Source organism: Camarhynchus parvulus, chromosome 5 (assembly GCF_901933205.1).
Source record: "Camarhynchus parvulus chromosome 5, STF_HiC, whole genome shotgun sequence".
Lineage (NCBI taxonomy): Eukaryota > Metazoa > Chordata > Aves > Passeriformes > Thraupidae > Camarhynchus > Camarhynchus parvulus.
In genome coordinates, this window is record NC_044575.1 from 46,368,702 (window position 1) to 46,386,152 (window position 17,451).

At 39.0% G+C, this 17,451-nt stretch overlaps 1 protein-coding gene across 1 annotated transcript in view; it reads left to right on the forward strand.

Annotated features, from left to right (window-relative positions):
* UNC79 (unc-79 homolog, NALCN channel complex subunit) overlaps positions 1-17,451 on the forward strand; it is a 107,693-nt gene that overhangs the window by 48,958 nt on the left and 41,284 nt on the right. The window contains exons 28-33 of the mRNA XM_030950001.1: positions 1,246-1,532; positions 5,289-5,471; positions 6,233-6,395; positions 9,212-9,364; positions 10,699-11,913; positions 13,612-13,719. Of these exons, the coding sequence (XP_030805861.1) occupies positions 1,246-1,532; positions 5,289-5,471; positions 6,233-6,395; positions 9,212-9,364; positions 10,699-11,913; positions 13,612-13,719 (2,109 nt within the window). The remainder of the gene's footprint in view (positions 1-1,245; positions 1,533-5,288; positions 5,472-6,232; positions 6,396-9,211; positions 9,365-10,698; positions 11,914-13,611; positions 13,720-17,451) is intronic.

Here is a 17,451-nt window from a genome sequence, read left to right on the forward strand (position 1 = left end):
TTATAGACATGAAAATAAATAGGGCTGAACAATAGAGTCAGCTATCATCCTTATGAAAATTGTGTCTTTATGATATAATTTCATGGAAAATTTTAACCTGGGTGTAATATTATATAAAAATAAAAGATTATTTCCCAGTTTATGTCCATGAAGCTAAGATTACTTTTTGTGTACATTTTTGAAGTACTTCTGAAAATGGAATTTCTGATTCTTATTATCTCGGAATTCATTGGGTTTTTTGTATCTGCAAATCTTGGTCCAGCAAAAGCTTGGGTAGAGAATTTCCATTTTGAAGGAGGGTTTTAAAGTAAAGAATCCCAGTGAAAACTGGAACAAAAAATTTTGTATAACATTAAGTTCATTATTTCTTCTAACCCAAATAAGACCAAAAAAGGAAAGTTACTCTTAATAGAAGTGGATCTGAAAATTCCTGCCCCCTGCATAGTTTTAATTTTCACCTGTCATAGAAATGACAGCCATCTCCCATGCTTTGCAAAACAGCCAAACAAACCTCTGTTCACCCATGAATACAAATGCAACACACTTTAAAACTATTTTAAAAAATTGCAGACATTGCAGTTTTCTTGTGAAGAATCTAAGACAGATGCAGTTATATCAGCAAAGGAGTCCTTCGTCAGAACAGCATATCACATTGAGAATATGGGTAAATTAGAATATTAAAATAACACTCTTTATTTACAAGTTATTTGTAGTACTACAAGTTATTTAGCAGAAATACAGGTTCGTGCTAATAGGGGAAGTCTTCATTCTTTGTTTAATCATTATTTGGTACAATTTTTCATATTTCCCACCCTTGCCATTTTTTACATTTTCCACTGGCAAAGACTGATGTCTGTTCGTGTTTAATGTGGAAAGACTGATAACCATACCAGATGAGAATTTGGTGGCGGTGGGATTTGATGGATGTGGAAGAATAATAATATTCAATTTGGCAGAAATGCACTGGGATGGGAAATAAAGTGCTCCACTAAGTATAGGAAAGCTGAGAAATGGAGTTGAGTGACACAGTAGGTGTTTCTGTGCTGTTGGACCTGAGGCAACAGAGGAGCAATTTCCTCAGAAGTGCATGCCTGTCTCCTGCAATTTCACTGTATGTATTTGGGCAGAGAAGGAGCAGTGAACTCTGGAAAAAAATTCTGGTGTGTTCTCTACCCTGTTGTTTGGATTTACAGAGTTTACACAGTGTTCTCCAGTGTCTGATACCAATGTCTCTTGTGCCCATAGGACAACCTTCCCCCGAGAATGATAATACAATAAAAGACCTGCTGCCAGAGGATGCTGGGATTGACCACCAGACTGTCCACCAGCTGATCACAGTGCTGATGAAGTTCATGGCAAAGGATGAGAGCAGCGCCGAGTCGGACATCAGCAGCGCCAAAGCTTTCAACACAGTCAAGCGCCATCTGTATGTCCTGCTTGGCTATGATCAGCAGGAAGGATGCTTCATGATTGCACCCCAAAAAATGCGTGTCTCAACCTGCTTTAACGCCTTTATTGCTGGAATAGCACAAGTAGGTGAAGGCACTTGCTCGCTTTTGCTGCTATTTATTATTGCCTGTGGTTGAAATAATGGTAGCACAGCCTTCTTTGTAGCAAAATAATGGCTGAATGAGGTAATCCTATGTCAGCAATGAAGAGAGACGGGGAAGACTGATAGGTGATCAGAATCTGAATTTATTGTGCACTACCAATGCTTATATACTGTTTTAGGAAGACTAGTAACATTTACTACAATGATTAGGTTAAAATCACAAGCTCATGCATATTACAACATCTCTTGCTTGCAGAGTTTAATGAAATTTTCTTTTTCTGGTAAACTAGTCTGATTGAATCCTCTTTTAATCCTCAAACTTCTGTTTGCTCTTGCCAAGGCATCCTATTATCAAATCTCTTATGCTAACCAGGTCCAAAGTCCATCATCTGTCTTGTGTCCCAATATCTCAACAAACCTACTTAAAACTTCAACACATTTTCAGCTTGTGAAGGAATTTCTTTCCACTGGTAATCTAAAGTTGCTGCATCACTGGCAGAGAGATTATAGTTTTGTGTGCAGGGAGACATGCAAATACTACCACTGTATGAAAAATTAGAGACTGCTTCTAACCTCTGCCTTCTTTCATTAGCCTTTGAATGCCTTACTTTCCTCATGAATACTTCCCCCTTTCTTCTTCAGGAGGACCTGGTCTTTTTTTGTTTCCCTAAGGAAGAAGAGTTTCCCTATGGAAGAAGAGTTCACAGTTTGTGAACTCTTCAACATTCTTCACTTTGCAGGAGGCTCATTTTTCTTCCTTACAGTGCGCCAGGACTTTCTGTTCTCCCTTTCCTAGGGAGTGCTATTGCCATTATGAACTTTTGCCTATATTGCTTTGATAAATGACCGAGCACATCCTTGCCTTGTGCCTTCCTTCTACACCTTGTAAGGAAGACCATAATTTTCTACCTCACAAGGCTTTTCTAAAGCTCAGTTAATTCCCACTGATAGAGTAGTGGGTGGTAATGGTCTGAAAAATGTTTTGCACTTGCAGAACATTCTTATTTGCAGTGGAGCATCATCATCACTTCAGTGCTTTTTCCTCATCACAGTCTCTCATAAAGAATTACCTTAGGGGACAAAGAGGGCTGTGTTTTCAGATGTCCTCTGTAACATTCAAACATTGCTCAAAGGTATCCTTGTCTCTTCTGGATCTGCAGATCTTACCAAGATTTTCTGGTTCATGCCTTGGAATCAGTGATTTTTCAAAGTTAAATGTGATGTTGATAGTTGGATAAACTTTCACAGCTGGGGAGATGTCAGGAAGCGGAATAGATGGTGTTAATGCAAACTGGGTAACTGCAAATGCATTGGGTTCCATTGTCCCAGAGCACCGTGGCTCTGTGTTAATCATCTTTCGTTTGTGCAGTTTTAAATTAAAGAGTGTAAAAGCAGATTCAGACCTTTTGCTCTTGTATTGAGCATCTGGAAGTGGCAGTTCAGATCAGGGCAGCATCTTCCACATTTGTTTCCGAAGTGTTTTCCAAGTTTGGAAGTCCAAATTTCAGTGATTGTAATTGGACTGATTTTTAGAAGTACTCCTTACTGCAACTGTAAATACCAGCCCCTGCCTTTCTCTTCCACCTTTAAAATGTCTTGTGTGAGCCAAATTCACCATTTGTGTTTAAAAGCTTTATAACTGAATCCTGGTTCCTCCGATGTCAAAAGGAGTTTGAGAGCTTCAGCAGTCCAGGGTTTTTCTGTGTGCAGCAGACATCAACTTTATTTTGTATTTTGGGATAATTCTTTTCTTAGCTGTAGGGCTCTTTTGTGTTTGGAATCATCTTTTCTGCAAGAGAAATGCCGTTTGGAATCCGAAGATGTGTTTGCAGAGTGAAAACTTAGTACTGAGCTCTTAAGAGATCTATTTCAGTTGCTCTTCTTTCCCAAAGCCATAAATACTTGCTTTACCCCGTGAGCTCCACAAAGGTTGGGATTAAGTTTGCTTGCTGTTTCGCTGATTTTGATTCCAAGATTGTTTCGAGCGGAGAGTTCGATTAAAAAAAAACCACCAAAACCCCAAAATCAAATTTCTCAGTATTTTTCACCGTGAACTCCGATTGTTCTGGGCTCCGTAAGCCCGGGTTGCTCTGCAGTGGCGGTGTTTGCCCGCGCAGTGGCGCTGTTGCGCAGCGTGTTGTCCCGGCGCGGACTCCGCTCCGCCTCTCCCGCGGCCTTTATTCCTTTTTTATTCCTTTATTTATTCCTTTATTCCTCTATTCCTTCGTTCCTTCATTCCTTATTTTCCTACGGCAGCTTGGAAAATGGCTCTGCTCAGCGGCAGGCATGTTTGCGTTACGGGATGTGCTCCGTTAGGCAGCGCTCTGCCTGCTTTGTGTGGATGAGCTTGTCCTGCCCGTGCTGTGTAACTCTCGCTCCCTGGGGGAACGCGGCATTACGGGGTAGGACCGAATTTGGTGATTATAAATCATATATTCGACTGGCTCACCCTACATGGATACACACGGGATTCATCTATTCAGCTCTACACAAGTATTTGAGACAGCTGCGCATCAAACTGGAGAATTTTACAGGGAAAAACTTCTAGTTGGCTTGTTCAGGAGAGAACTTGAGACCACGAGTTTAGTTTTTGTAAATTAGTCTCTTCTGCTTGTTCTAATAAAACTAAACAAAAGAAGCATAGACGGTCTGTTTAGATGTAGGGAGCTGCTGATAAAATTTAGTAAGTCTGCTGAAACTGCAGGGGCATGTTAGATCTTGGGAGTTGTGCTGGAGCTGCCTTGGCCTGTTGCTGCACCTTCCTGGGTGTCAACCAGCACAGGGCAGCATCAGACACAAGGGCTTTGTGGAGCCTTGTTATGGTCTATTTAACTGCTGATTCAGCATGTGTGATTTTAAAAATAGCTCATGTTGGAAGATTGATAGGAAGATGATGAAAAATGGCATTGCAGTTTCAAGTGAAACACAGTTGTGCCAGGGTAGTGGGAATATATGGCTTCACTGCACTTCTGAATCACTCCTAGGATTCAAACAACTGGCCCCAAATAGCATGGTGCTCTTCAAAGGTCATGATGGAGGCAAGGCATGTGACTAACAGTGATTGCAGCAACCTGTCTGCAGCGACACCACTACTTTAGATTGATGAGCATTTTATTTAGAGAGAGATAATTTTCATTTGCTTTATTCTTGGATCCTTTAGGATTTGTGTGCATAAACTTCCTGGATAACATAGTAGACACTCTTACCTTTGGTGGAGAGTGGAAACCTAGTGTCGTTACCTGATTCCAGAACCTGGGGCTTAAAAATCCTAATGCCTAATGTTGCGAGCCTATTGAGAAAAAAAAAAAGAAAACTGCCGGTACAATGTTAAAATGTTAATACAAAACTTCCAAATAACCAAACTACTCAACCCCCAAAACTCAAAGGTTCCTCCTGTTAAACATGGGACATACATGATATGGTTTTGTGTATTGAAGCATGACCAACTTGTGCCATAATACAGGGCTATTTCAGCATAATATATTTTATGAACTTGCCAGTGTATCTTAAAATTTAAACTGTGCTGGGTGAAAGAACACATTTTCTTTGTTTCATTCTGCCTATCTGGCTAAAATGAGAAGGTGGCAAGCTAGCAAAAAGCTTCTAAATGGTAGTGAGATTTCCTTAAAACTGTTGATTTCCTTTCACTTACCTAATACCTCAACTGTATTAATTATTTTGTTTTTTAACATCAGTGGGTTTGATTTTGGTGAGGTAACTCCTGTGTTCCTTTCAGGTGATGGACTATAACATCAACCTGGGAAAGCACCTTCTTCCCTTGGTGGTGCAGGTGTTGAAATATTGCACTTGTCCTCAGCTAAGGCATTACTTTCAGCAGCCTCCTCGCTGCTCCCTCTGGTCCCTCAAGCCTCACATTCGGCAGATGTGGTTAAAGGCTTTGCTTGTTATTCTATACAAGGTGAGTGGTCTTAACAAGACACTATCCACAGAAAAATTTACACTTCAATTTGAAATTTGTTACAGGGAACACCTAAATGTATTGCAAGTGAATGGAACTGTAAAGGACAATTTTCTTTGCTATACTTACTGCATTTAATTTCAGTGTTTGAAGTAGTTGGAATTTAGTCTGTGCTTCTGACTACCTTTGTGCTTCTTCAGTCTTTATTGTCTTTCAAGTGTTTACTTGAGAGAGGAAACTTTACTGGACAAAGGAAGATATTGATAATAAAATAGGAAAATGATGTATGAAATTCCAGTGAGGAGTATTTTGAGTAACTTAGAATTAGCTTAAAAAAGACCTAAGTAGTGACTTTAAATGGAGGAATGTGTCAGTTTAGCAGTTTGTATTCTTTAGTTAATGCTGTTAAATGCTGTTAAAATGTAATGTGTTTTTGCACTGAAATGGAGCTGCAAATACTTTTGATATGCTTAACAAATTTCTAGCAGGTCTATAGGGTGTACAAGGAAATGTAGACACTAGATGTTACTAGTACAGACTTTTAATATTTTATTAAAATAATTCTGTGTACAAAGCTGACAAGAGTCCTGCTTCTCATGATATATTTGGAAATATAGTCAAGGGAAGGCAAGTATAGTCAAGGGAAGGCAAAGGGCATCCAGCTGACAATATTATTGTAATTTTTCTGTTTTACTACCTAAATGTTTACCCAAGGAGAAAAGTTAGTTTTTAAGCTGAAGTTTTTCTCTTTTGCTGAACAGTACCCCTACAGAGACTGTGAAATCAGCAAGATTGTACTTCACCTAATCCACATCACAGTCAATACCCTCAACGCTCAGTATCACAGCTGCAAGCCCCATGCAACGGCTGGTCCTTTGTATAGTGACAACAGTAACATAAGCCGATACAGTGAAAAGGAGAAAGGTACTTTTAACACTCTGATTTGTATGAGACCTGTTGATTTAATTCACTAAGTCTTGCAGATGTTGTAGAATGGTAAATATGGTCTGAGCTTTAGAAGATAATATTTGTAATTGAGTCTGAAGTGGGACTTACCTGACCAGGGTAGCAAAGTATAGTAAAAGAGGTTCTCAGCTGCTCCGTAGGCTGAGCATAGCACAGTGGTCTCACATCTCCCAGGGGAGCGTATCTCACACTCAGTCACCATGCCTGGATAGTTCTTGGCCTTTCTTAAGGCAGTGCTAGCTGATCCTACATCACACAAGGTGTGCAACCAGCGTGACACCACATTCTGATTTAACTTTGTAATAACATGAAATCATAGCAAATACTGATACTGAAAAGACTATGAATCCAGGCTGTAGTTTGCTTTACTCTTTAAAGGAGCTGAAGTTTACAAGGTTAATGCAAATGTGTAGGTGGATATCTAAAGGCAAAAGAATGGTTCAATACTTTGTGTCTGATGGTGAGCTCTGTATGTGCTTGCTAGGTGTAGCAGAGGTACTGTGATGATGTGAACTGGTGTAAGCTTGGGGCTTCAAATGCCATGGTGTCACTGAGTAGAATTCCTTAAGTTTGTGAAGTTAGTTACATAAGTGTTAATGATTAACATGTTCTTTTAACATTCTGTAGCCTTCTTTCAGCTATTTTGCCTTTTAGCTGCTTATTTACTGTTTACATCTTCCTTCTCAAATAGTCTTTGTAGTATGCAGAAAACTCTTCTGAAGAAATATCCAAGAAACTCTCTTGTTTTCATTTCAGTACCTTTTCCTATTTTGCTGCTTGTTGCTTGTGAAAAGATGTACAGCAAAACAAGAGCACAACATTTTGTTTACCTGAACACCCTATTACTCTGCTCTAGCAAATTCAATCAGTCTTAATGTGGATTTAAACTACATATTGCATAACCTCACTCGGTTGGACATTTTGTGTTGCTAGTGGAGGGCTAAGAGACAGCTGTGGCCTTACTATGAATTTGTCTTTGTTTTGAGACAAATTAATGACTTAATTCATAATGACTTACTAATGCATTTATAAAGTACATTAACTTTCTGGATTGATTCTGTGACATTTTAAAGACAAATTGAGGTGCCCAAGTGCCCAGCTTGTCCAATACTGTTTCCCTGGGTGGCCTTGTGTCTCACGTCAGCATTGTTTCCTTATGTTTATGGTAAGGAGAATAATATTTACTTGCTTTCCAAAGCTGTTGTGAAGGGATTTGGACTGCACAGAGGTAAAGGACCATAAATGGGCAAATTTTACTCTGTAAATATTGACTTAACGACAGAGCTTGTTCTCCTCCTTTGTGGAAGGGCTGCAGAAAAAGGAGGATGTAGAAAAGTTTTCTTTCACCTGCAAAAAGCAGCAAATACAATTCCCCAGGAACTTGGAAAGTTGAAGCCTTTCCCACCTTTTCCTAAAGAGACTTGTTTAATCACTGGTCAGGTTGTGTGTGTGTGTTGCTGTCATCATCAGAGGTGGTGTTTAGATAGTGAACAGATGAGGATTTTGTTGTCAGGCAGCAAGAATTCATATGCTGAAGATGAATTTCCCCTGTATTGAATTTTTTTCCTAATTTTTCTGCCAAACTTTGTTGTGGGGATCAAGTGTACAGACTGCTGTGAAACTGATGCTAGATCTTGTGACAAAAAGCATTTGTTGGTAAGGAGAAGAAGAAGTTATACATAGGACATGACATGACATTAAAAGTGATCTCCTAACTTATTAAAGCCAATTGCTGTAGAAATTCTTACTATCAACCTTGATTAATTTTTCTGGATTCATCATTTCAATCAGGTATCTTGTCCCTGATGCCTTTAGGTGGCAGTTTCATAGCTTCACAAGTGTTAGCACCTTCCCAGAAATTTCAGAACTGAAGATACTTATGTCTCATTTAAGTCTTTAGTTTTTATCCATTCTAGCCCTTTGACTTACTTGCCCCTTCACTCCTAGACACCAAATGCATTTCCTCTCCATGTTTGCTTGCTACAATAAACAAGGCCAACTTTGTCTTTCTTTTGAATGCTCTGGTTTTTTTTATTGTCCCAGTAGTGTTTCTTATTTCCTTGGAGATGAATCACTGGACGTAGAATTACAGAATGATTCCACATGATAGATTTTTTATTTTTTAATTTCTGTTTTGTTTTTAATAGCTGTTTCATAAGATGATATGGCTTTTTTTTAATAGATAAATAGATTTGGATCTTTCTTTTTCTTTGCCATTTTTGTCTGGCTGTTCTCAAATCAGGGCATAATGTTTTACTGTTACTACTTAGATCAGTAATTTCATAATTCATATTTTTAGGTCTTATTCTATTAGTGTTACCATTATCAGCTTCCTAAGATTATCTATTTCTTCCTTTTTTACTTTCTTATTTTGCTGGTTCATTCCTTACCTTGTGGTTCTTTCACTAATTTCCATTTTCTTCAATTTACCATTTCTCATTGAGCACTACAGAAGTTGTTTACTCAAGTCAGTGTCCCAATCTAGTGTATATCTTCCATCTAAAGAATCTGTATTATTATTGGTAGAGAAGATCACCTTAAAATGGTAAAAGCTTTGTTATGCTTTTGCTGCACTATAACCCATTTTTCATTTCTCTCAGACCTTAACTCAAGATGTAATAAGAATGACAAAGTTAAAGCAGGGATACAAATTTTCTAGCAAACTTCATTTTTCAATTCAGGTTTAATTGACACTAGCTGAGGTTTTGTTACACAGACAGCTTTTCATTCAAGAAATTGCTCCCTCTTAAGAGTAATGTTTTTTTCTTTCTCAGCAGAGGAAGACAGTGTTTTTGATGAATCTGATATTCATGATACACCAACTGGACCTTGCAATAAAGAGTCTCAAACTTTCTTTGCAAGACTGAAAAGAATTGGTGGCAGCAAAATGGTGAAATATCAACCAGTTGAGATGAATGCTCAGAGAAGTATGAATTGTTTTGTTGGTATAAACACATGCAGAAATACAATTTCCTACTCTTAGTTTCAACCTACCAACTTTCTTTGTAGAGTTTGTTGCACTGGCTAATTTTAATATAACTACTGTGTCTTACTCTGAAGAACAGTCATTTCCCTGAAAAAGTTATCTTTCAGGAATCTCAAAGTAGGCACTCCAGAGTAAAAATACCTAAAATCAGCAGTTGTTTTTTGAAATATTAAACTCTTCTGAATTTAAAAAAAACAATTAAGAGGATTTTTTTGAATTTTCTTCAACCATTGGGTTGAAGACCTTTCACTTAAATTATTTTTTATGAGAAATTGATTTTGTTGCTTAGGTGGGACTCTATGGTAAGCAAATTTGTTTTTTCAGCTGCAAATTTTATGGTTTTCCATTGGCAAAAATGGGGTTTTCAAAACCAAATTTTTAAAATTTTATTTCAAATTTAGGTATCTGGAATCAATAGAAAAAAAAGTTGAAGCAATTTTCACTACCACCCACCTGCCTGGGTTTTTTTTCATTTTAGGTGTTTGCAGAGGGAGGGGAAGTGATTCTGACTGGAGAGAACACTTAAACTTCTATCACTGTTTTTTTCTGCATGGTGATTTGTATGTGGAGTGTTTTGAAATATAGAGATATTAATGATTAGGAATATCCTATTTTATGTGAAAATATATAATTCAAAATAACAGCAACAGTGATAATCTTTGAAAATGTTCTCAATGAGTGTGTTCACATAGCAAAATACCAGTGCAGTGGCAGTGCCAGCGGGTGCCGGTGTGCTCACTGCCCTCCTCCCCAGCAGAGGAGGGAGGACTGGGTGCTTGATAACTGCTGGACCCTGCTGGGTTCTAGGATCACCAGGGAGAATTCTCTGATCTCAGGCTTGTGCTGCAATATCCTCATTGCTAATACTACCCTTGCTTCTTGAATCAGAAGCATTCATTTTAAGGCTGTTCTGCTGCAGTAAACAATAGGTATACTACATGCAGCCGTCCCAAGTATCTGTGGAAATTACATGCCTATGACACCTCCTTTCGATGCACAAGGTTGAACAGTCTATCTTCATGTACATCTGTCCAGGATGAATAGACTTTGGACAGCATTTGGGTAAACTCTACTATCCAAATAGCACGTGTTTGTTATTATTTGTTGTAAAAATCCATGTAATTTGGTTCTGAGGTTAAAACAAAATGTAGGCAATTTTGACTAATACTGCGTTTGTATTTAAAATGTCAGTCATGTTGAATTGTGATATAAAGATGAAGGTATCTGCCAAAAGTCTCCAACTGAGGTAGTATTAGCTTTTTCTGTTTTGATCAGGTGAAATAGAGCTGGCTGAATATAGAGAGACGGGGGCCTTACAAGACAGTATTCTACGCTGTGTGAGAGAAGAAAGCATTCAGAAAAAAAAACTGCGCTCTCTAAAACAAAAATCTCTTGATATAGGGAACGCAGACTCCCTGCTGTTCTCGCTAGACGAACACCGCAGGAAGTCCTGCATAGACCGCTGTGAGCTAGACAAGCCTCCTGTCCCTGCCACACACAGGCACAGCGACTATGGACGCTCTCGGCAGAACTCTTCCACTAAAGCCGAAAATATAGACACACAAGAAAGCCTTCCTCATACAGAGAGCTTCCAGGAAACCAAAAGACCTGTCATACCAGAGGTTAGGCTAAATTGCATGGAGACCTATGAAGTGAAAGTGGACTCCCCAGTTAAAGCTGCTGATCCCAAGGAAGATTTAGATCTGATAGATTTGTCCTCCGATTCAACGTCGGGTCCTGAAAAACATTCAGTGCTCTCCACTTCGGACAGTGACTCTTTAGTCTTTGAACCACTTCCTCCCCTTAGAATAGTGGAGAGTGATGAAGAAGAAGAAGCAACAAACCCGCTCAATGATGAGGTCTCTGGCAAAACTGCTATTTCATCTCCCTCAACTCCTATCAATGTGTCTGCACTCAGCCTCAGCACAACTCCGCTGGTGCAGTTCAGCATTGAAGATTGCTCCAAAGACTTTAGTTCTAAGGATACAAGCAACAATGCTTCAGCAGGAATAGAGGAGGTCATTTCCATTTCTCCCAAAGATCAGAAGGACTCTTCAGAGTTAGTTAAGCCAGAAGAATTTCAGGACGTGTCCTCTGGAAACTCACTAACTCTGAAACAGAAAAGAGACCTGCTGCAGAAATCATCTGCCCTTCCAGAAATGTCCCTTGATGATACCTCTGAGCTCAGTGTGGAGGAAATTAAACCTAGTGGAACAATTCCAAGTCCAAATGTAAAGACAGTCCTTATTAAAGTCCCTGAAGATTCTGAAAAGCAAACAGAAAGTGACAAACTTGATACCAATACAGAGTCTGACACTGAACAAAACATAGAGCAGAAACAAGAAGGGGAGACTGAGGAGTCAGAATTTAAGATTCAGATTGTTCCTCGCCAGAGGAAGCAGAGGAAGATTGCCGTGAGTGCTATTCAGAGAGAATACCTGGACATTTCCTTTAACATCCTTGACAAGCTGGGAGAGCAGAAGGAGGCAGGTGAGCTCACTCGCCCAGTCAAAAGGCTTATTTTTGTGTGAAGGTTTTAGTAACAGACCTGTATAAGGAGATGTGTATATTTACAGTGACATGTGGGTATTTATAGCATCTGATGTGCTAGCTGAGTGCTTTCAGGTGTTTGTTTTTCTCAAGGAATGTGCTAATCATTCAGGTATGAGGGATGTGTGAAGGACCCATTTGAAAAGGAAGTGGAGTTCTGTGATAAACATACTCCTTCTGATATCCAAGTAAGGGAATGAATCTCCTTGTCCCCTTTTTGCTAGGAGTCAGAAAAATGGTCATACTTCTGTGCCTTTTATCTCCTAATCTAGTCCATGCTACGCTGATTCTCTTTTGGTGTAGTGATTTTTTGCCCTTATTTCTTTTGCCAGTATAAGGCAGTGGAAAGCAGAATGGATCACAAAGTGTAAGGCTGAGCATTAGACATAGACATACGCAAATATTTTGTTTTTATACACTAAAACCTGTTTGTAGCCTTCTTTGTACTGAATATCCACAGAGTTTTCTTGGTCTGTATTTGTTAAAGATTTAAGATTCAAAGATGGACGATCATCTGCACACCCTAAGTGTTTTATCAGGTGATTTCAATGCAAAGTTTTGTTACAAAGTTTTTTCTGGTGGAGAGGAAGTGAACTTTAGCTTTTCCTCAGATTCCAAGTGGATCTATCAAAGAGTTTGAAAAATGGTATGCTGCTCTCTTTTTAATTTCTTGGCTAGTTTTTTCCCTAGGATTTTCCAGTTACTAGAATTTTACCATGTTTTTTAACATATTAATAAAAAGGACAGACTCCTTCAGGCCTCAGTTCCTTGTGGCTGTTAAAGTGAGGGGGAATATTTATGCATTCCTGACCTCACTTTTTTCTTAAGTGCTTCAGAGGGAATCACACTGTAAATTCTTCTTAGGGTATTCCACTTTTACAAGGTGAAATTGTTCCGTGTAATCATAGTTACACTGTTCCCTTTATGTTTCAGGCCTGTTGTCCCATTTATGGTTCTAATAAGCTGAAGAACTACTGGAGCTTTATAAAAATTAAATAGAGCTGAGTGCTTTTGAGCCTTTCATGTAGAGAAGTGTGGCCTTGAAAGAATTGTGCAATTAGACTCAGTTCTTCTTTTGACCATTAAAAAGGGCCCGTTTCCATGCAGTAATGAACACTGTTATCCTTGAAACTGCTTGGAAGGGCTGTTCCAGTTCTGAAACACCATGTGGAACCTTTTTAATGCAGAATTTTAAACTGTGAATCTTCAGGATCAAATGCTAGGTCAACAGCCTCTTGAATGAAAACTGGAGGCATGTTGGAGTTAAGGCTTTTAAAAGATGCTAAGCTGTCACTTAAACTAGCTTTGTCTCAGTGGTCTCTCTCTTCTTTCCATGTTGGTGGTTCCAATAATCACTTGAGTGGGATCAATATCAAACTCTATGTGCATTATTAGTTGTGAGCTCTAAAGACCATAGGCAGAAGTTTCCTTTAAAAAGTGATTTTAAGAAATAGATCCCTGTGCCCCTATAAAAATTCTTATGACACACACACACACTGAATCCCTTTAAAACTGCTGGGAATGCCAGATGGTGAATGGATGACTGAAATGATGCGAAAAGGACATCTAGGGAGAAGGAAAATTAAAAACTTTGTTGATTTTAAGTGCTGAGAGTTTAAGCACAATTTTCACATGCAGATCCTGCTGCTAAAGGACTTTCAACACTGGAAATGCCAAGAGAGTCATCATCTGCACCAACCCTTGAAGCAGGTGTTCCAGAGACAAGTAGTCACTCTTCCATATCAAGTAAGTTTACCTCTGGTTTGAGGATTAAAATCAAAGTTACTGTATTGTGCATGAGATGCACAGCATGTAAGGTAAATTCCCTCCTCTGAGTTCCCTTGATTCTTCAAAGTACAGCTGTTTTGGATAGCATTAGAACTGTTAAATCTCTGATGGTCAGCAGCATTTTAACAGGTAGTAGCTACAGATTTTCTCTTGGGACTTGGCAAGTTTGACAAATGTGGTTTTCTTGAATTAAAGTAGGTAGCAGCTAAAAGCAGTAATTCACTAAAGCTGGATGTTTATTTTCCCCTGTGAGAAAGCATTGTCAACTGTCAGTGCACGGAAGCAGAAATGAGGGTCCACAGGGCTGTTACTGTGGCCTTTGGTACATTTTTTGCGGTACCTTAGGAAAAAACATCTCTTGCAATTTTTGTAAAATGCCTTGAATGCCACTTCCTCAGCTGCTTGCTGAAATGTGGTAACTCTTTGTCTGGGATTCCCATAAGCATTTCAATTGAAAGTGAGCTCTGTTGTTTGCAGTAGACATGACAGATGACTTAACAGAGCACATGAAGATAAGATGTTAAGGTGGAGGTACCTGAACAAAATTCAGAATGGTGTGTCCATCTAGGTGACACATCTGAAGGCCAGTGGGGCAGAATTGTGGCTGGTAAAAAAAGGGAGGGGAAATTACCTCCTCTAATACCAATGAACTGCTAGGTCAGCTCAACTGTCTTGCTCAACTTCAATTTCAGATTGCTATAGCAATATTAAATTTTAGTTTTGGAAATTCGTTGTCTGTTGATTTGATTGGAAGGAGTGTCTGGCTTATTAAAGAAAGAATATTATTTTAGACATGCTAGTTGTGTACCTCCCCAGTTTTCTCACAAGCATCTCAGGTCATGTGCATCTCATAGAGTACATTTGTTGGCCACCTAATGATACAGATGTCACTTACTAAAGCAGCTGAAGAGGGTCCAGTTAAGACCTATTTCTCTTGCTTTTAGCCCAGTGCTACTGGTTCCTGTAAATTCCAACAAAGGAAACTGGGAATAGTACCTATATGATGTTGAGCCTGCATTCCTATGTAAATATTTCTTTCCTCTTTCTGGAAACTTGCCTCAGTGTCCAACTGCAAGAAGGGATATGAGTTCTTCCATTGTGTCTCTTGTCCATTTACACTGAAATTATTTTAATCTTCTACTATGTATCTTTACAGTGCTTTGCATAGTAGGCCCTGCTCAGGCCTGTGAGCACAAGGCACTTCTGTAACACAAATAGGTAATGTAACCTGGCCACACAAAGCGTACATCATTGCAATGGGAGGATTTTGCCTTTGGACCTTTTTCTTTGAGTAGAGAATTCTACAGTATTGACCAGATCAGTAGATAACAAATGAAAAATGTTGCACGCCACTGTATGAAGGTTACTCATCTTTTAATGTGCTTGTTAGGTTTCTTGCAGAAAACCTGATAGAGGAAAACTTCCCTCCTGTCATGGTCTAACCTCAGCCAGCATCCAAGTCCCAGGCAGCTGCTCACTCCCCCTCCCACCAGCAGGACAGGGGAGAGAATGGGAAGGGTAAAACCTGGAAAACTCATGGGTTGAGATACAGACAGTTTAATAGGGAAAGCAAAGCCTGTGCATGCAAACAGAGCGAAAAATGGAATTTATTCACTGCCTCCTGTGGGCAGGCAGGTGTTCAGCCATCTCCACAAGAGTAGAGCCCCACGACAAGTAATGGTGACTTGGGAAGATGAAATCTGTCATTCCAAATGTGTCCCCCCTTCCTCCTTCTTTCACCCACTTTATATACTGAACATGATGCCATAAGGTCTGGAATATCCCTTTGGTCAGTTTGGGTCACTTGTCCTGGCTGTGCCTCCTCCCAGCCTTCCATGCACCCCCACTGTGGCAGCATGGGAAGCAGAAAAGGCCTTGGTTCTGTGTAGGCCCTGCTGAGCAATAAAAAAACCCAACTCTTCATTATCAACCCTGTCTTCAGCACAAATCCAAAATACAGCCCTGTACCAGCCACAGTTCTACCAACTCTACCCCAGCTGAAACCAGCACAGTTCCCTTTGCCACTAGTCAGTCACAGGCATGAAGAGTCACATGCTGGTCCACAGCAATCATCCTGGATCCAGCACTGTTCAAAGGCTGGCAACTCTGACATTTTTTGGGTTTTATATTTTTTTTGGTAGCTCTCTGGTGGTTTGGATTTTGGTGGGTTTTATTTTGCTTTTTTTTTCCTTATCATTATTTGAAGTCATTGCTGTCATTGAGAAATCAGGTAAATAATCCTGGAAATCCAAACCTGCTCAACAATAGCCTGATTATGTGATATATTCGTGAAAAATTTTTAATTGCAATTGCAAAAAGCTGCTAGAGAAAATTCAAAGAGATAATTTTCTCTATTTTGACAGTCATCTGCACTCCAAGCAGTCTTGTCAGTTCTAACATTAATTGCTGTTCTTTTATCAGGAAATTCTATGCTTGATAAAGTGATAAAGCATCTATTTAAAATCATTGCCCTAGAAATGATGGAAATTCTATTTTTCTCTTAATTTGCTGTGAAAGGCAGCTGCAATATAACTTTCAAAAGTGAAGCATAGAATGGTCTCTTGGTCTGGTTCAATTCTACAGGTTCAGTTATACCAGGGCAGCTTTGCAGAAATGCTGTGCTTGGGCCAAAAAATGGAGGTTAAGTGCACTTCAGAAGAATATAACTGGAAAGGATGTAATGAGTAAAAACATAAATATTTCATCTAATAAAGTAATTTCAGTGCAGATTTTCACGAAAGTATTCATTTTGGTTGTTGTTACTCAAGGTTTGTATTTGTTTTGTTTTGTTTTTGAGGGAGTACTCTGCTTACTCTGAATTTTAAACTCTTTGGTAGAAAATGAGTAGAGCAAGTTTAGGAGAAGGCACTCAACCCTTCTTGACTTTCTGAAAGTTGCAGTTTATCCCTTATCTGTACTTCTTTATCACAGTTAATAATGTGAAATGCTGTGTCTAATTTCACAGCTTAGATGGTTACTGTTCAGAATTTTATAATGGAACTACTTGATAGTTATTTGTCTTTTTAATGATGTTGAATGTAGTTCAACAGACGAAAATGATCATTCAGAGAAGATTTTACTTTTTTGGTCTTGCTCTAAGGGCCTGTTGAGGAAAAACCTAAAGCTATTCTTAAGGCAACATTTTAAAAGCTTTCCTGGATACTTGTGTCAGCAATTTCACAGGCCTTGTTCAAGCAGGGCCTTAAAACTCTGTCTTCATACAGTGAACAATGATTTTAGTTTCAGTGGTGGAAGCATACTGCTCAGGCTCAGTTGTCCAAGCGAATGTATTATGCTTGTTCAATTTGATTTTTTTTATTAATGGCGAAAAAAGTGAGAAAGTCAGAAGTTGTGTATGATCTCTTTCTTCCTCAATGTAATTAGAGAAAATATGTAGAATTATTTAAGTTGGAACGAGCTTTAAGATCTAGCTGATGAAATGGAACCTAACACTGCCAGTCCAACATTAAGTCATGTTCCTAAGCACCACATTGATATGAACCAAAAGTCTTCAGTCTCCCTTATGGTTTTACTTTGAGTGACACATATCTCATAAATCAATCTTTTTAATGAAGTAAATTGTTGGATGAATAAAAATTGAATGTTTGTTGCTTGATAGATCTCTATAAGGTAAATGGCAGTGAAGTTACAGCAGGGTCTCATCTTCAAAGGCTGCTGGCTTCACCCATC